Source organism: Gymnoscopelus microlampas, assembly GCF_963454915.1.
Source record: "Gymnoscopelus microlampas genome assembly, chromosome: 4".
NCBI lineage: Eukaryota > Metazoa > Chordata > Actinopteri > Myctophiformes > Myctophidae > Gymnoscopelus > Gymnoscopelus microlampas.
In genome coordinates this window covers 11,415,171-11,435,408 of record NC_139941.1, presented here as the reverse complement: position 1 = coordinate 11,435,408, position 20,238 = coordinate 11,415,171, and the positions used below count along the sequence as shown (strand labels likewise).

Below are 20,238 nucleotides of genomic sequence, written 5' to 3'. Positions count from 1 at the left end.
ATTTATTATATATATTAAATTATCATACTTAGTTTGATTACAGTACCTGCGGCAACACAATATTCTCGATGTATTCTTCGGTTAAAGATGTCTCTGAGGAGAGCCCCATCCTCAGTCCAATGACGTGACCTACAGGTAAAGTATCCCAGAATTAGAATACAGACGGGTATGATATTGTTGATGATGTGGGTAGAACCTTGGGTTAGCCAGGGGTGGAGCGTCAGGGGGGGTTGGGGGGTTGGGGGGCTTGGCCGTTCAACGCCCCTGTACTCCAGGTGCCTGTGGCCGTCACATTACATCACACAGACCTTTATAACCTTTACCACAAAATGTAGCCTTTAGTACTAACAACATCACTTGCTCTATTGACACTTTTTAACTTACATCATGACAGCTTTGAAAAACGGAAAGGAAAACTAAAGATAATTTTATAAAACTTACGAGCTGGGAGTTCTGTTGTGGGCGGTGGGGTTGGAGGGATGGGTGGAGATGTCCCATTTGTTGTTGGTGTTGTATTGGGTGTAGTAGTTAGCGTTGTAGTTGGTGTTGTAGTAGGTGTTGTAGTAGGTGTAGTAGTTGGTGTTGTAGTAGGTGTTGTAGTAGGTATAGTAGTTGGTGTTGTAGTAGGTGTAGTAGTTGGTGTTGTAGTAGGTGTTGTAGTTGGTGTTGTAGTTGGTGTTGTAGTAGTAGGGGTTGTAGTAGGTGTTGTAGTTGGTGTTGTAGTAGGTGTTGTAGTAGTTGGTGTTGTAGTTGGTGTTGTAGTAGGTGTTGTAGTAGGTGTAGTAGTTGGTGTTGTAGTAGGTGTTGTAGTAGGTGTAGTAGTTGGTGTTGTAGTAGTTGGTGTTGTAGTTGGTGTTGTAGTAGGTGTTGTAGTTGGTGTTGTAGTTGGTGTTGTAGTAGTTGGTGTTGTAGTTGGTGTTGTAGTAGGTGTTGTAGTTGGTGTTGTAGTAGGTGTTGTAGTTGGTGTTGTAGTTGGTGTTGTAGTAGGTATAGTAGTTGGTGTTGTAGTAGGTGTTGTAGTTGGTGTTGTAGTTGGTGTTGTAGTTGGTGTTGTAGTAGGTATAGTAGTTGGTGTTGTAGTAGGTGTTGTTGTTGGTGTTGTAATAGGTGTAGTAGTTGGTGGTGTAGTAGGTGTAGTAGTTGGTGGTGTAGTAGGTGTAGTAGTTGGTGTTGTAGTAGGTGTTGTAGTTGGTGTTGTAGTAGGTGTTGTAGTTGGTGTTGTAGTAGGTGTTGTAGTTGGTGTTGTAGTAGGTGTTGTAGTTGGTGTTGTAGTTGGTGTTGTAGTAGGTATAGTAGTTGGTGTTGTAGTAGGTGTTGTAGTTGGTGTTGTAGTTGGTGTTGTAGTTGGTGTTGTAGTAGGTATAGTAGTTGGTGTTGTAGTAGGTGTTGTAGTTGGTGTTGTAGTTGGTGTTGTAGTAGGTATAGTAGTTGGTGTTGTAGTAGGTGTTGTAGTTGGTGTTGTAGTAGGTGTAGTAGTTGGTGGTGTAGTAGGTGTAGTAGTAGGTGTAGTAGTAGGTGTTGTAGTTGGTGTTGTAGTTGGTGTAGTAGTTGGTGTTGTAGTAGGTGTTGTAGTTGGTGTAGTGGTAGGTGTAGTAGTTGGTGTTGTAGTAGGTGTAGTAGTAGGTGTAGTGGTAGGTGTAGTAGTAGGTGTAGTAGTAGGTGTTGTAGTAGGTGTTGTAGTTGGTGTAGTAGTTGGTGTTGTAGTTGGTGTAGTAGTAGGTGTAGTAGTTGGTATTGTAGTAGGTATAGTAGTTGGTGTTGTAGTTGGTGTTGTAGTAGGTGTTGTAGTTGGTGTAGTAGTTGGTGTTGTAGTTGGTGTTGTAGTAGGTATAGTAGTTGGTGTTGTAGTTGGTGTTGTAGTTGGTGTTGTAGTTGGTGTTGTAGTTGGTATAGTAGTTGGTGTTGTAGTTGGTGTTGTAGTAGGTATAGTAGTTGGTGTTGTTGTTGGTGTTGTAGTAGGTATAGTAGTTGGTGTTGTAGTTGGTGTTGTAGTAGGTATAGTAGTTGGTGTTGTAGTTGGTGTAGTAGTTGGTGTAGTAGTTGGTGTAGTAGTTGGTGTTGTAGTTGGTGTTGTAGTAGGTGTTGTAGTAGGTATAGTAGTTGGTGTTGTAGTTGGTGTTGTAGTAGGTATAGTAGTTGGTGTAGTAGTTGGTGTTGTAGTAGGTATTGTAGTTGGTGTTGTAGTAGGTGTTGTAGTAGGTATAGTAGTAGGTGTTGTAGTTGGTGTTGTAGTAGGTGTTGTAGTTAGTGTTGTAGTTGGTGTTATAGTAGGGAAGGTAAATGCAGCAGTAGTTGGAACGTTTGTAGTTGCACCAGCAGTAGTTGGAACGTTTGTAGTTGCACCAGCAGTAGTTGGAACGTTTGTAGTTGCAGCAGCAGTAGTTGGAACGTTTGTAGTTGCAGCAGCAGTAGTTGGAACGTTTGTAGTTGCAGCAGCAGTAGTTGGAACATTTGTAGTTGCAGCAGCAGTAGTTGGACCGGCTGTATTTACAGCAGCAGTAGTTGGAACGTTTGTAGTTGCAGCAGCAGTAGTTGGAACATTTGTAGTTGCAGCAGCAGTAGTTGGACCGGCTGTAGTTTCAGCAGCGGTAGTTGGACCGGCTGTAGTTGTTGCAGCAGCAGTAGTTGGACCGGCTGTAGTTGCAGAAGCAGTAGTTGGAACATTTGTAGTTGCAGCAGCAGTAGTTGGACCGGCTGTAGTTGCAGAAGCAGTAGTTGGAACATTTGTAGTTGCAGCAGCAGTAGTTGGACCGGCTGTAGTTACAGCAGCAGTAGTTGGACCGGCTGTAGTTGTTGCAGCAGCAGTAGTTGGACCGGCTGTAGTTGCAGCAGCAGTAGTTGGACCGGCTGTAGTTGTTGCAGCAGCAGTAGTTGGACCGGCTGTAGTTGCAGCAGCAGTAGTTGGACCGGCTGTAGTTACAGCAGCAGTAGTTGGACCGGCTGTAGTTGTTGCAGCAGCAGTAGTTGGACCGGCTGTAGTTGCAGCAGCAGTAGTTGGACCGGCTGTAGTTGCAGCAGCAGTAGTTGGAACATTTGTAGTTGCAGCAGCAGTAGTTTGAACGGCTGTAGTTACAGCAGCAGTAGTTGGACCGGCTGTAGTTGCAGCAGCAGTAGTTGGACTGGCTGTAGTTGCAGCAGCAGTAGTTGGACCGGCTGTAGTTGTTGCAGCAGTAGTTGCAGTAGTAGTTGGTGTCATAGGCAGGGTTGTCGTAGTGGTCTGTTGGGTGGTTGTGCTTGGTTGTGTTGTGGTCAGGGTAGTGGTTGTAGTTAGTGTTGTCGTAGTGGTCTGTTGTGTTGTAGTTTGGACCGTGGTTGTATTTGCTGCAGAGAGAGATAGAGATCGTAAAGATGACAGATTTCACCTTAAATTGTACTTGAGTACAATACTTTAGCTACATTACACAATGACCAGTTAACTATTAGTCAGCACATGCCTGTAGATCAGTTGTTCCTTAAATGTTTTGCCTGGGACAAAACATCGTGTGCCGCGACCCAAACTAGTGAAAATAGCAGATCTACAAGCTCACGTTGCTTCGCGCTGTGTTGCAAGCTTGTAGACCTGCTATTTTCACTCAATCTTAACTGGAAAAAAAGGCTTGCGACCCATAAAAATTGGTCCATGACCCAAACATGGGTCCTCCTGACTGATACGTAGGATGACCAATGACATATGTCCCGATTTGTGAGGGACATATAATCTAAAGATCGTCAAAACACGGTAAAAAACGGTAGCACTCTGAGGATGATTTGGATGCATAGTACCTGGCACTCAATGTGTTAATTAATGCATTTGCAATTTAAAAAAATAACATGAAATGCTTTTTTGAGAGTAGTTATTTTCAATTACCCTATTTCCTCCTATTTCCTCCGATCTGCAAGCTCACAACTTTTTGGATAGCAACGCTTTGTGAGCTTGTAGATCGGCTACTTTCACTAGTTTCGGTTCCGAGGAGATTTCTCTATTGGTAAATGGTCTCTGCATTATAAGCAACACAATAAAGAAATACATTATAATATCCACAATCCCTCAGCACTCTGCTCAACTGTTCAGAATGCTCATTTGTTAATTGCATGGGCTGCTTTGTCTCAAGTTCAATCTATTTTATTCTGTTTCTGCGTCTTATTGTGCTATTATTATATTGTATTGGATAAAGTGGTACCATATTATAATGAGCATTACTGAGGACCAATAATATAAAGATAGGTTGAAAATGGGTGAAGTCGTCCATTAAGGACAATATTAGTCAATGTACTTAAGCTACTTTCCACCACTGTATATGACCAGTGAACTATTTATCAGTACATGACTACTGCAGGTCAGCGGTTCCCAAACTTTTTAGCTCAAGACCCAAAAGACAAAATTGATGTTCAGGACCCAAACTAGTGAAAATAGCAGATCTACAAGCTCACGTCGCTTTGCTCCACGTTGCAATCTTGTAGATCTACTATTTTCTCTACTTTTTTAAAAAGCTGTCTGTATCTGCTGCAGGTGGAGATCATAAAGATGACAGAATTAGCTTGAGCAAAATTAAAAGTACCTAAACTTGTACTTAAGTACAATAAGTAAAAATACTTTATACCACTTTATAAGACATGTGAACACAGGGAAAACAACTGAACAAGTCTTTACATGACTGTTGTACCTGTGGTAGTGCTGTAGCAAATTGTACGCAGTACAGCGGTGCACCTGGCATCATTCCATTGCCCGTTTATGGCTGGTCGATGGTTGATATAAATCGTCACGCAGTCCCCATCACCGTTAGGCTCCCCAGCCGCCCAGTTTGCAGCCTCCGTGGTCACACTCTCCCCGGTTTCTACCCAGGTAAAGACACCATTCACTTTGCGGATGCCGATCCAGTATGATTCACGGCCGTCCACAGACACAAGCTGGTTTATGTAATCATTCTCCTGTCTGGTCCGGACGGCCACCATGTCTGTGAAGTTGTCCTGGCACCACTGGCGTGCCTGGTACCAGTCACCGACCGGGTCGGTGCTCCAGTGGTACGTCTTTGCCTGAGCTGTTGCAGCAGTAGTTGGAGCGGCTGTAGTTACAGCAGCAGTAGTTGGACCGGCTGTTGTTGCAGCAGCAGTAGTTGGACCAGCTGTAGTTGCAGCAGCAGTAGTTGGAGCGGCTGTAGTTGCAGCAGCAGTAGTTGGACCGGCTGTTGTTGCAGCAGCAGTAGTTGGACCAGCTGTAGTTGCAGCAGCAGTAGTTGGACCGGCTGTAGTTGCAGCAGCAGTAGTTGCAGTAGTAGTTGGTGTAGTAGGCGGGGTTGTCGTAGTGGTCTGTTGGGTGGTTGTGCTTGGTTGTGTTGTGGTCGGGGTAGTGGTTGTAGTTAGTGTTGTCGTAGTGGTCTGTTGTGTTGTAGTTTGGACCGTGGTTGTATTTGCTGCAGAGAGAGATAGAGATCATAAAGATGACAGATTTCACCTTTAATTGTACTTGAGTACAATACTTTAGACAATGTACTTTAGCTACTTTACACAATGACCAGCAAACTATTAGTCAGCACATGACTGTAGATCAGATGTTCCGAAAATGTTTTGCCCGGGACAAAACATTGCGTGCCGGGACCCAAACTAGTTAAATTAGCAGATCTACAAGCTCACGTTGCTTCACGCTGTGTTGCAAGTTTGTAGACTTGCTATTTTCACTCATTCTTAACTGGAAAAAAAGGCTTGCGACCCATAAAAATTGGTCCATGACCCAAACATGTGTCCTCCTGACTGATACTTAGGTCGACCATATGTCCCGATTTGTGCGGGACAGTCCTGCATTTCAGTGACTTTTCATGTGTCCCTTAAATTGAGACGCTGTCCCGCATTTTGATTGATAGGCTCCAGGCTCCACGTTGCGATCTTGTAGATCTACTATTTTCACTACTTTTTAAAAAAGCTGTCTGTATCTGCTGCAGGTGGAGATCATAAAGATGACAGAATTAGCTTGAGCAAAAGTAAAAGTACCGGTACCTAAACTTGTATTTAAGTACAATATTAAAGTCAAAATACTTTACACCACTTTATAAGACCTGTGAACACAAGGAAAACAACTGAACAAGTATTTACATGACTGTTATACCTGTGGTAGCGCTGTAGCAAATTGTAGGCTCTACAACGGTGCACCTGGCATCATTCCATTGCCCGTTTATGGCTGGTCGATGGTTGATATAAATCGTCACGCAATCCCCATCACCGTTAGGCTCCCCAGCCGCCCAGTTTGCAGCCTCCGTGGTCACACTCTCCCCGGTTTCTACCCAGGTAAAGACACCATTCACTTTGCGGATGCCGATCCAGTATGATTTACGGCCGTCCACAGACACAAGCTGGTTTATGTAATCATTCTCCTCTCTGGTCCGGACGGCCACCATGTCTGTGAAGTTGTCCTGGCACCACTGGCGTGCCTGGTACCAGTCACCGACCGGGTCGGTGCTCCAGTGGTACGTCTTTGCCTGAGCAGTAGTTGTTGCAGCAGCAGTAGTTGGAGCGGCTGTAGTTGCAGCAGCAGTAGTTGGAGCGGCTGTAGTTGCAGCAGCAGTAGTTGGAGCGGCTGTAGTTGCAGCAGCAGTAGTTGGAGCGGCTGTAGTTGCAGCAGCAGTAGTTGCAGTAGTAGTTGGTGTAGTAGGCGGGGTTGTCGTAGTGGTCTGTTGGGTGGTTGTGCTTGGTTGTGTTGTGGTCGGGGTAGTGGTTGTAGTTAGTGTTGTCGTAGTGGTCTGTTGTGTTGTAGTTTGGACCGTGGTTGTATTTGCTGCAGAGAGAGATAGAGATCATAAAGATGACAGATTTCACCTTAAATTGTACATGAGTACAATACTTTAGTCAATGTACTTTAGCTAATTTACACAATGACCAGTGAACTATTAGTCAGCACATGCCTGTAGATCAGTTGTTCCTAAAATGTTTTGCCGGGACAAAACATTGTCTGCCCGGACCCAAACTACTGAAAATAGCAGATCTACAAGCTCACGTTGCTTCGTGCTGTGTTGCAAGCTTGTAGACCTGCTATTTTCACTCATTCGTAACCGGAAAAAAAGACTTGCGACCCATAAAAATTGGTCCATGACCCACACATGGGTCCGCCTGACTGATACTTAGGGTGACCATATGTCCCGATTTGTGCGGGACAGTCCTGCATTTCAGTGACTTTTCATGCGTCCCGCAAATTGAGACGCTGTCCCGCATTTTGATTGATAGGCTCCAGGCTCCACGTTGCGATCTTGTAGATCTACTATTTTCACTACTTTTAAAAAAAAAGCTGTCTGTATCTGCTGCAGGTGGAGATCATAAAGCTTTAATTAGCTTGAGCAAAATTGAAAGTACCTAAACTTGTACTTAAGTACAATATTTAAGTCAAAATACTATATACCACTTTATAAGACCTGTGAACACAAGGACAACAACTGAACAAGTCTTTACATGACTGTTGTACCTGTGGTAGCGTTGTAGCAAATTGTACGCAGTACAACGGTGCACCTGGCATCATTCCATTGCCCGTTTATGGCTGGTCGATGGTTGATATAAATCGTCACGCAGTCCCCATCACCGTTAGGCTCCCCAGCCGCCCAGTTTGCAGCCTCCGTGGTCACACTCTCCCCGGTTTCTACCCAGGTAAAGACACCATTCACTTTGCGGATGCCGATCCAGTATGATTCACGGCCGTCCACAGACACAAGCTGGTTTATGTAATTATTCTCCTCTCTGGTCCGGACGGCCACCATGTCTGTGAAGTTGTCCTGGCACCACTGGCGTGCCTGGTCCCAGTCACCGACCGGGTCGTTGCTCCAGTGGTACGTCTGTGCCTGAGCCCCTCTACCTTCCAAGTCTGAGGTCAAGCAGAATTAATTTACTTGATGGATAGATAGTATCAAACAGTCATGGAAACTACAGTAAGTAAGATTATACGTGAGTGGGCCTTTTTTTCAATTACTAATTTATTTTTTTGAAAATTAAAAAAATAAAAAGTTTTAAGTGGTCATGATGGTAACCACTTAAACGATAGTTGAAAGGAATAACACACCTTGGATTAATACAATTACAGCTACAATCAACAGCCTGTGATACATGCTGGGTCTAATGTGGATCAGTCCTTGGAATATCTGGGGGAAAAACATAAAAATGAATTAATAATAATAAAAATATTAACAATAATGATAATACCATAATAATAATATTACCATAATAATAATAATAATATTACAGCAGTTTCAACGAATGACTGTGATCCGGTTAAGAATGCTTTGCATAAGCCAGCTGCTGGTTGAACTGAACTGATGAGAGGGACATGCTTCTGTCTGTCATGCTTCAGTCCCGCCCCCACTTGCTGTGTGTGTGTGTGTGTGTGTGTGTGTGTGTGTGTGTGTGTGTGTGTGTGTGTGTGTGTGTGTGTGTGTGTGTGTGTGTGTGTGTGTGTGTGTGTGTGTGTGTGTGTGTGTGTGTGTGTGTGTGTGTGTGTGTGTGTGTCGTCGTCGTCGTTGTCATCATCACCACCTTTATTTTTTAAACTAATTTACAATAGACAATAGAACACAATTAAACCCAATACAGATTAGAGTAGACAAGGAATGTGAATCATAAGTAAAATTACCCCTATGTGTCTAATTCTGGGACTTCCTGATAATAAGATTGTTAACAAGTTCCATAGACGTTTGTTTAATGTTTGTTTAATCTTTGAACTCATGCTGTGAGGAAAAATGTGTTGCAGTCTTAGATTAATTAGAAACCACCAACAAAGAAAGATTGTCACAAAAATAATCATGCCGTTGGAATTTTTTACCTGTCTGCTACGCTCCACAACCCTAACCCATAAAGTGCACAATAGTGGGTGCCATAATTATCACCAGTCCATCTTAAAGGGATATTTCACTTTCAAAAAAACTTTGGGTCATTGTATTGTCTACTCAGGCTTTTGAGAGCCCCCCAGACCATCTTTAAGTTGCTTGATTCAGTATTTAGATATTTGATATTCATTTTATCAGACACGCCCCCTTCCTATACAAACCCATTATAACTTCAAACTCCATTTTTAACATGTTAAATTCATCAAAAACACCCGTCCATGGTTCTGGTGACTCACCCTGCCCTACTAATACGTGAGGGGGCCGTGTTTTTTCGATTACTTTTTTCATTTATTTTTAATATTTTTTTTTTGGAAAATGAAAGAAATTCAATACAATAAAAACATAAAATAAAATAAATGAAAAAAGTAATCGAAAAAACACGGCCAGGTGTTTTTGATGAATCTAACATGTTAAAAATGGAGTTTGAAGTTATAATGGGTTTGTATAGGAAGGGGGCGTGTCTGATAAAATGAATATCAAATATCGAAATACTGAATAAGCAACTTAAAAACGGTCTGGGGGGCTCTCAAAAGATTGAGTAGACAATAAAATGACCCAAAGTTTTTTTGAAAGTGAAATATCCCTTTAAGACAGAGTGATAAACGTTGTCAAGGCGCTTTAAGATTGATGGAGCAGCAATCCTATAAATAATGTCACCATGAGCCAAGACTGAGCGGAAAGTGGCTTCAATATTTTGAGAATTCTGTCTCCGACCCCGGCTAACAGAGCACAGCTCTACACCCCTGTTGGTCAGACTCTGGAAATCACCATCAACACGATGGCAACATTCTCCACGTGAGTAAAACAAAACAAGTACAGTATGAGGCCTCTAGTTTGATGGCAGTACACTGGAGCACTCAGCCATTAACCACCCAACACAGTGTTTTCACAGTCACTAACAAAATCTCCCATCACTGACATTCTCAAGTACAGTAAGCAAAACTGTAATTGGTGGTGCTTACATGCATTGCGTGGGTTTGTGCGTGCGTGCATGGGTGGGTGCGTGCGTGCGTGACAGGGGCGCAGCCATGGGTGGGCCTGGGTGGGCCGTGGCCCACCCACATAGAGAGCTGGCCCACCCAATCGAGTTTGCAAAAATAATATATTTTTTATTTTTTTAATACATTTTTTGATAAAAAATCGGTAAAATCAGGCAAAAATAAGAATTAAATAACATAACCCTAACCCAACCCTAAAACCAAAATAAAGTAACAAAGAAACGCCCAAAAACGCCCAATATCCGCGCAATAATCGGAAATAACCGTGCATGTGTCGCGGACACATGCACGCGCGCGCAGGTGCCCACCCGCTCCTGCTCAGGCCCAGCCTGTACCAGCATTCTGGCTGCGCCACTGATGCTTGCATGTGTGTGATTTTATGTGTCAGAAGTATTCCACTGCCAACTTACAAGTTTCACTAATGACAGGCATGTCTACAGTATCTCTTTTCACTGGAGCCTACTATGCAGCCAAACAGGAATACTTTGCCTTCCCAGGACTTGGAAATTAATTTTGTTATCACTGAGCCCAGAAATCTGATACGTCCTACCTTGAACCATAACCCTGGATCGGTTCTTTTTGCAACTTCCTAATTCGTTCTTGCAGCATCCAGATGAAGCCATTTGAATTGTCTTTTCTTGTCATGTGGTGTCTGAATTTGTAATGTGCCAAATTATGTATTTTGGGATGTCCTTTGGTGTACCACGTCTTAAGGGTTTCTGAACATCTGATTTACCAATTGAAGTAATTTAGTTCCCGTTTCGGTGTCCCTAGTGTTTCTGAAAGTCTGAAGATGTAAATTAAGACCATCTTTGATGGTGTTGCAGGGTATCTAATCTGTGGTTCAGTGGACCCCACAACATGGACCTGACTGGGTCAGGACAGGGACCGTTGACCCTGAGATGGACGCCATCGCAGTCAGAGAATGGACAGCATCACCCTGTCTGCTTTGTCTCTCATTCTACCTTGAGGTATGTCTGTATAGCCTTTTAAAAATGTATTATACTGTGTTGTATTACTGTGTCATAAATTCAGTTCTATGCTACCTTTTTATTGTCTCCGCCAGGCCGTAAGGCATGGCGAGAGAGTATTTGTCTCCGCCAGGCCGAAAGGCATGGCGAGAGAGTATGTTTTACCCTCCGTCCGTGTGTCCGTCCGTCCGTGTGTCCGTCCGTGTGTCCGTGTGTTACCAGCTAATCTCCGGCACCGTTGGCCCGGTCGCTGCGAAACTTTGCACACACACTCCCTGGATGCCAATTCAGAACCTCTGCCTCAAATTTTTCACATGGGCCTGTTATAGCGCCACCTGGAGGCCGATTTGTGCAAAACCCATTTTTTGTATATTACTCCTACAGATTTTATCCAAACGTCATGCACATCGGTACACAGTATCTCTATAGTCATGTGATCAACACGGATCTGTCCGATTTCCCATATTCCATCCTCATTGGCTAAGGTTGGCTTCCAAAGTTTGCAGGATTGGTCCGTTTTGAACAAACTGCCTCCAATCATGAACGCAGCTTTCCATTGCCATAAAATTGCACACGCACATTCCCACTAGGCCGAGGAAGAAATGCCACTTGAACTTTTTCAAATCAGCCTCATGGTGGCGCTATAACTGGCCGATTTGCATTTTTAACTATAACTGCACCAATCTGCGTGAAACTTTGCACGCACACTCCCTAGAGGCCAAGGAAAAACACCTGCACTGCATTTTTGTCTCCGCCAGGCCGAAAGGCATGGCGAGAGAGTATGTTTTACCCTCCGTCCGTCCTTCCGTCCGTGTGTGTGTCCGTGTGTCCTGTCTGTGTGTTACCAGCTAATCTATGGCACCGTTGGCCCGGTCGCTGCGAAACTGTGCACACACACTCCCTGGATGCCAATTCAGAACCTCTGCCCCACATTTTTCACATGAGCCTGTTATAGCGCCACCAGGAGGCCGATTTGTGCAAAACCCATTTTTTCCCATTACACCTACAGCTTTTAACCAAAAGTCATGCAAATCGGTACACAGTATCTCTATAGTCATGTGATCAACCCGGATCTGTCCGATTTCCCATAATGCATCCTCATTGGCTAAGGTTGGCTTCCAAAGTTTGCAGGATTGGTCCGTTTTGAACAAACTGCCTCCAATCATGAACACAGCTTGCCATTTCCATAAAATTGCACACGCACATTCCCACTAGGCCGAGGAAGAAATGCCACTTGAACATTTTCAAATCAGCCTCATGGTGGCGCTATAACTGGCCGATTTGCATTTTTAACTATAACTGCACCGATCTGCGTGAAACTTTGCACGCACACTCCCTAGAGGCCAAGGAAAAACATTGGACTGCATTTTTCACATCTGCTTTTTACAGCGCCACCAGGAGGCCGACTTATGTAAAATAATTTTTTGGAGATTATTCCTTCAGATTCTGTCCAAAAAACACGCAATTTGGTACACTGCATCTCCATAGTCATGTGATTCTGATGGATCTGTCCGATATTTCATATTCCATCCTATTTGGCTTACAGTGGCTTCCAAAGTTTGCAGGATTGGTCAGTTTTAAACAAAATGCCTCAAAACATGAATGCAGTGTGCAATTTCCGTGAAAGTTTGCATGCAAATTCCCACTACGCCGAGGAAGAAATGCCCCCCTTTTCACATTCACATTGGCCTTTATAGCGCCACCAGCAGGTCTAATTTAGCAAAACACATTTTTGGAACAAAATGCCTCAAATCATGAATGCAGTGTCCCATTGAAAGGCCCAAGAAGAAATGCCACCCTTTTCACATTGGCCTATTATAGCGCCACCAGGAGGCCACAATAACCTACCTGACCTGGCGGAGACCTGTGCTCCGAGGAGCACTTTTTCTAGTTTACCCTCCGTCCGTCCGTCCGTCCGTCCGTCCGTCCGTGTGTCCGTGTGTTACCACCAAATCTCCGGCACCGTTGGCCCGGTCGCTGCGAAACTGTGCACACACACTCCCTGGATGCCAATTCAGAACCTCTGCCTCAAATTTTTCACATGGGCCTGTTATAGCGCCACCAGGAGGCCGATTTGTGCAAAACCCATTTTTTTCACATTATTCCTACAGTTTTTAACCAAACGTCATGCAAATCGGTACACAGTATCTCTATAGTCATGTGATCAACCCTGATCTCTCCGATTTCCCATATTCCATCCTTATTGGTTAAGGTTGCCATCCAAAGTTTGTAGGATTGGTCCGTTTTGAACAAACTGCCTCAAACCATGAACGCAGCGTGCGATTTCCGTGAAATTTCACACGCACATTCCCACTAGGCCGAGGAAGAAATGCCACCCTTTTCACATTGGCCTGTTATAGCGCCACCAGCAGGTCTAATTTAGCAAAACACATTTTTGGAACAAAATGCTTCAAATCATGAATGCAGTGTCCGATTGCCGTGAACGACCTAAGAATAAATGGCACCCTTTTCACATTGGCCTATTATAGCGCCACCAGGAGGCCACAATAACGTATCTGACCTGGCGGAGACCTGTGCTCCGAGGAGCACTTTATCTAGTTATTATTATTTTTATTTTTTTTAAATATATACATTTACATATTTGTTTATTTTAGAGCATTACAATAAAGCAATGTCGTTGTTTTATCTCAACTGCTGGAGTCATATTTTGTCATAGTTTGGACACACGCTACAGTACATAATTATGTAGTCTACTGTAGTATAACATTACATCTACTGTATAGAACAGATCAGAATGGTTGAATGTTTGTAAACAAACAGGGATTTCCGAGTTGAATATCTAATATAATAATAATAATAATAATAATAATAATATAATAATAAATACATTATAATATAAATGTAATAATAATCATAATAATTATAATAATAATAATCATTTTACCGCAGTTTCAGCGAATGACTGTGATCCGGTTAAGAATGCTTTGCATAAGCCAGCTGCTGGTTGAACTGAACTGATGAGAGGAACATGCTTCTGTCTGTCATGCTTCAGTCCCGCCCCCACTTGCTTTGTGTGTGTGTGTGTGTGTGTGTGTGTGTGTGTGTGTGTGTGTGTGTGTGTGTGTGTGTCTCGTCGTCGTCGTTGTCATCATTACATTACATTAGTCATTTAGCAGACGCTTTATCCAAAGCAACTTACAATAAGTGCATTCAACATAGGTGGGGAACGAAACTACTAATCACCAGAAGCATTAAGTGCATTCTCTTCTAAAACAAGCAACCAAGCCGAGTATACCTAGCGCTAAAGTAAAAGGTCAATATATCAGCTACCTACTTTCATAAACAGATGGGACAAAGTAGGAAAATCAAATGAGCAAGAGCTAAAACAAATAAGTGTACCAAATAAACAAGATCCAATAAAACAATAAAACAAGAGTTTGTACAACTACAATCATCATCACCACATTTATTTTTTAAATTAATTTACAATAGACAATAGAACACAATTAAACCCGATACAGATTAGAGCAACAGACAGCAGAGGAGACGGCAGAATCAGAATCAGATTTATTGTCACATCACAGGTTTACAAGGTAAAAAAGTGGGTGAAATTTGTTTTTGTACATCATTCCCATCGCAACGTTAATTTCCATAGAAAGAAGAGGCAGCAACAGCAGCACAGCCAGGAGAGGAGCCAGAATAACAGGTAGGCAGAGAAGATTAAATATCCGCCCAGATAAGGAGAAGAGATCATGTAAGGCCACATGCTCACTTGATCAGGTTGGCATGCTGCCTTGAGTTGTCTGCCTGAACTAGCTCTGCAGGTTTCGCATAATTTTTGTCCTGTGTTGAGGTGAGAGGTCCACATTTCCTGTGGTCTCTCTTGTCTTGGATTGATGCCGCTCTTGCCTGTTCGAAAGTCTCAATTTTGAGAAGGAGGTGAAAAATTGTGTGTGCGTGTGCGTGTGTGTGTGCGCGCACACGCTTCACACAGGTTTGATTGATTAATTGATTGTTTTTTTTTATTAAATACTTTATTAACAGTTTGCAAAAACAAGCACGGAGAAGTACAGATTTTAATCAATTTTAATCCCTTGTTAGAGCCAAATCTGGGGTTGAATGTGACTTGTGGAGCTCCCTCTGGTGTTGTGATTGTGGACGTCATTAACGTTTTTGAAATAGTAGGTACGTGGGTGTCTTTGTGGTGTAGGGTGCGTGTGAAGCATCTGTCACGTTAGTATAGTAGCATAGATAATATTATGTACTCCCTTTTCATCCCCTCGGGGGGTGAAAAGAAGAGCTCAGCGCACAAGTTGAGTAGCCAACAGCAAGATGGGGGACAGTCGGCATTGGTGCACCCACGCCAGCAGGTTTACCTCATCATGGGAAAGATAGTGCTACTGGGGAGAGCGCACCCCCTTTGGCACTTTAAAAAGTTCCTTGTGCAGGAATCCAAACTATCCACCTCTGCAGAAACCCTGACAGACCTGGACTACGCCGATGACATCTGTTTATGTTATCTAATCAAGTAGAACAGGAACTCACACTCTTAACCAGAGTGTGAATTTGGTCACATGCTAAACGCAAAGAAAACCAAGGTCATAACCTCTAACATTCCCCCAGTATTAAATCAATCAATAAATGCCTGCATGTAGCTCAAAGATGATATTCATGGAATCACTGTGTTATGCTGTACGACTCTATAGGCAAAGATAGACTATTTGTATTTTACAGACTGCAATCCCATTGGCTGATTCTGTCAGTCTGTCCGTCGGTCCTCTGACTTATGTTTTTATTGACAAAAGAAATATACAGTATGACCATGACATTTGTACATATCTGTCAAAAGGATAAAACCCAAAACAGTTCCAAGAGCTTATATACATTGTAGTCCTTTGAGAGCAACTTTGTGTAACCTGAGTGGCATGTGTTTGGGGGTGGAGTAGCAGAGGCAGACACAAATATATAATTAATAATAAACTGTTAGATCTATTTTTAATAATCATTAATACATTAGATCCTGATTTGTGTATCAATTATTATAAGTGTAATTTTTGGCCTAACTCAGTCATGTTAAATTTGCTTCTCGATCCTTGAAGCTGAACCTCTCTCTTTCTCTCTCTATGCATGGTCACTGGCTGCTTCTCTGTCAGATAACATTTTTCTACAGGAGAAAAACTAAATTCTGCCACTGACTTTGTTGTTGCCAATCGGCTTCTGGAATTTAATAACAAAAGCAGATAGTAGGTAAATCTCGGATTGTTCGGAGGACTGTGTCCCTCCAACGCAACAACACCTCCTTCAGTGGCGACTAGATGCCTGGTCAGGGCCGAGGTCAAAGTGCTGTCCAAGACATTTGGACGCTGTTTGATAAACTGTGACACATCATCATCATCCTCTTCATCATCATCTTCCCTCACACACACACACACACACACACACACACACACACACACACACACACACACACACACACACACACACACACACACACACACACACACACACACACTATAACAACTTATACGCTGAGCTCTTCTTTTAACCCCCCCCTCGAGGAGGAGAAAAGGGATCGGAGTACAGTAAGTGGAAAGTGACATACAGGCATGCACTATCTACAAACATATCTATGCTACTATAATAACGTAACAGGTGCGCGCGCGCACACACACACACACACACACACACACACACACACACACACACACACACACACACACACACACACACACACACACACACACACACACAAGCGATCATAATGATCCCTCTGCCAGTGTTGCCAGGTCTGCTTATTATAAGCCACGTGGGCTTGTTTTTCTGTGAAGTTGCTTGTAAATAATGGTAGTTGCGGGTTGCGGTTGTGAGCTTGTAGGTCGGCTATTTTCAAATAGCCGACATACATAAATATGCACTTTGTTTAATAGCCGACATATATAGGTTTGTAGTGCTCATGTGGCCTATTAGTCGCTTCTTTTGGGCTTGTTTTCATAGACCTGGTTGCTTATTCCTTTCGCAAAATCTGGCAACACTGCTCATGTTCCGACATGAACTTTGCTACCGCACTGAGACGCCATAACATTGGACACCAATGCACCATACACCCAAAGTTTACTTCATAGGCTATAGCCTTTGATTGCCTTTCAATAAAACCATATTTCATAGACATAAGTATCACTCACATGCTACTGATTAGAGAGGATTTTATATTATTGTAAATAATCAGTTCATTATTTCCTGCGTAGTCGATGAATAAAACTGAAGTATGCAGTCATTTGGAGAGCATTGCATTGCATGCAGCACAAATTGTCTTCTTTGAATAGACTATCATCTTATATAAACACAATTGACACAAGGAATTGACACTCTCGCTTCTGCTGATTATGGGCAAATTTGACTCACAGAGATTCGTTGAGAATTAGGAGAGTGACTGAAACAACAATATTGTGATGCCTAGATTGCCTACATATTGTTATAAATGTCCTTTAAGCCCTTATGGGCTTACTGGGCACCAGGAAAGATGACACTTTAACCACGTTAACCCTGGTGTCCTGGTTTTGGGGATGTCATTATTGGCAGAAATGTTTATTAATTGCAAAAATAGCAGATCTACCACACAATAATTGCAATGTGCAATTATGCTTTGTGACTTGTGAGCTTGGAGATTGTTATTTTTGCATGACATAATCATATGAATAAAGTATGAAATAGGGCTTAAGTGGTTAATAAAAGCAACTAATCAATCAATTAGGATAGTATAACACTTGGGGTTCTATATAAAGAACTAATAAAGAACTCTCTTTAGAATATCAACTTTTTACTGTCTTCAACTTGTACAACCGGCTAACTCAGTACAACAACAATTCTTCCTGTCTCTTTCCTCTCTCCCCTTTTCTCTCCTTACTCTCTCGCTCTAGGAACTTTTCAGTCTTACATTCACTCCCCCTCCCATCAAGAAATGTCCACATTTCTCACTGACCATGAGAACCATGAAAATACAATCAATACAAAACATTAACCACACATTAACCTTAGCGACTACTGGTCAGCCTGTGCAAAAACTGGCAAAATAGAAAAAAAATATTTCAGTAACAAGATACAGTAGTTGCAGTAACACTTTTTTTTCCAGAACAAGGTCGTTTTTCATACTACCTATAACGACTCAAAACAACACAAAGTCCTGTAAGTAACGAGGCGTCTCTGACTCCTAGGGGCAGGCACAGACTGTGCAGGAGGCCCCTGTGGCGCCCCAGGTACAGTAACAGTAGTAGGAGATGCAACAGGGCTAGAGGCCGGGGCCCGTGCTCGAGGCGACATTGGGGCCGGGGCAGGGGGGAGGGCCAGTGCTGTGGCCCGAGGTGAAACGGGGGAAGGGGCGGTGGCGGAAGCCGAGGCTGCGGGTCGATGTGAAACGGGCGGGAGTAGTCATCGTCACACCCCGCCTAAACCGACTTGTGGGGGACACATAAGGCTTAAGTTGATTAAAATGGACCACCCTGTGTTTGGCCAGCTGGTTGTCCGCCTCACGTATTTCAAAGGTGACTGGGGGGTGGCCCTGGGCCGCTTCAAGTTGCCTCAGGACCACATAGGGGCCAAGCCAACGTGGCGCTATTTTGTTGCGAGAGCGGGCTGGGTCATTCACCATCACCAACTCTCCCACACTGTAAGGGGCATACTTTCCCCTCATAGTAGTGTTTCTGCTGTTCCTTTTTGACTGAACTGCAGGATGAGCAGTGCACATCCTGCACTGCTCGTTGCGGTCTCTGCCGCAGGGAAGCTGCATAGTCGGCTGGGGTCCCTGGTGTGTGGATGACCGGCTGAGTAAAGTCATTGAGGACATCTATCAAGGCACTATATGCACTTCCTAAAATGGATAAATTGTGAAAGCACATCACGTCTTAATCCATTATATTTCAATTGCCGTGAATGAGTTCTCAATTGCAACCTGATTTTTACATCACCAAAGAACCACCATATTTTAAGTAACGCTCTGCTACTCTAGCAGTTGTTCTCCGTTGATGACCATGATCAACAGAGATGCCATATATGATCATAACCCACTTTGAGGTACTCAGCCCACTGATTTAGAAACACTGGCCCTCATTTATCAACATGGTGTAGACCAAATAATGGGCATATGGCGAGATCACCGCAGTTTTCGGCATTTATCAATCTATCGTCACTTTGACTAAAGAATACGGCCTGCTCAGATCTCACGTCAGGTCTGAGGGCGCGTAGACTTTGGCTACACCCGTTTGTTCCATCGAAGACATGCGGAGCAGCATTGTCTGACCATCTGACAGGCATCTGGACCAAGGGGCAAGGCTTGGATATTTACTATGAGGCCAACACGGAAGCGTATGAATGGCCAGAGTGGCGCTGTTTTACCCTGCGCCGACCTGAAGTGTCAGAAAGAATTTATTTTAGCGCAAGTGAATGGGTTTTTGACAAACTTTAGACTAGATTTTCTTACCGTAATAAAAATTGTCATAAATTCTATATGCTTCCAGTCGCTAGTTTAAAGTCTCCTTTCAATCATCATGATATGCGTTTTGCTAAATTATGGTCCCATTTATTCTAAAATTGACGATAAAGTAGGCTATGCTCCAGGAGGGGCGGGATGATTTGATTGACAACCTACACAACCAATAGCATTAATTCCCCGCCCCCGCTCTTGATTGACAAGCTACCCAACCAATAGCATTTTTGGGGGTGTTTTCCGGTTCGCTGGTCACGTGTCTGGTCTCAACCAATAGCGTTTGAGTTCCGGCGTGGCCAACTGTATATATTAACGATGGAGGAATGCATGTTCCTGAACTATCGGCTTCATTTTCGTTCTGTAGAAAGCAGGGGAGTGGCTTTGTCCATTCTTTTTTACAGTCTATGATCTGGACACATGTATCCCCTCCAAAATGTATATCTAACACACTAATAAGTAATCCCTGTGAAAATATATATTTTATAAACTCATTTAAACAAACTGCTTTTTAACTATTCAAAAATATAACATTTCTTAATTATTAATAATTATAGCTTGTAGATTGGCTATTTTCACCATTTCAAATTGTTTTTAAATAATCATTAAAAAAAATGGAACATACAAGGTTTCCACCCGACAGTAAATAAATAGCCTATATGGTTCTGTATCAGTATATGAGTCAGTTCTAGCAGATTTAATTCTAATTGGATACTATGCATAAGAATTTCATGGGCCTGGGTAGGTCATCCTGGCCTGGCGGAGATCTATCTCTCTCTCTCTCTCTCTCTCTCTCTCTCTCTCTCTCTCTCTCTCTCTCTCTCTCTCTCTCTCTCTGTCAAAAGCATTGCTTGATCTGCAGCATTTTAAACTGGAATATAGGCTAGAAACAAACCTACCACTGTTTCACTTGATATTGTCCACAGTTTTTAGAATCTCAACCAGACAACTGGTGTCTAGCCTACCGTATTGATCAGAGAGAGAAACAGTGAAATAAG

The 20,238-nt window shown here is 43.0% G+C and overlaps 1 protein-coding gene across 1 annotated transcript; it reads right to left on the bottom strand.

Moving 5' to 3' along the window:
- Window positions 1-37: 37 nt before the first annotated feature.
- On the bottom strand, window positions 38-10,745 carry LOC311043178 (uncharacterized protein; the record flags this gene model as incomplete). The annotated part of the gene is made up of 6 exons (XM_084054362.1): window positions 38-129; window positions 2,479-3,321; window positions 4,644-5,390; window positions 6,080-6,745; window positions 7,427-7,819; window positions 10,700-10,745. The coding sequence occupies 6 exons, from the start codon at window positions 10,743-10,745 to the stop codon at window positions 38-40; spliced, it is 2,787 nt and encodes a 928-aa protein (XP_083910488.1).
- Between the last annotated feature and the right edge of the window lie 9,493 nt (window positions 10,746-20,238).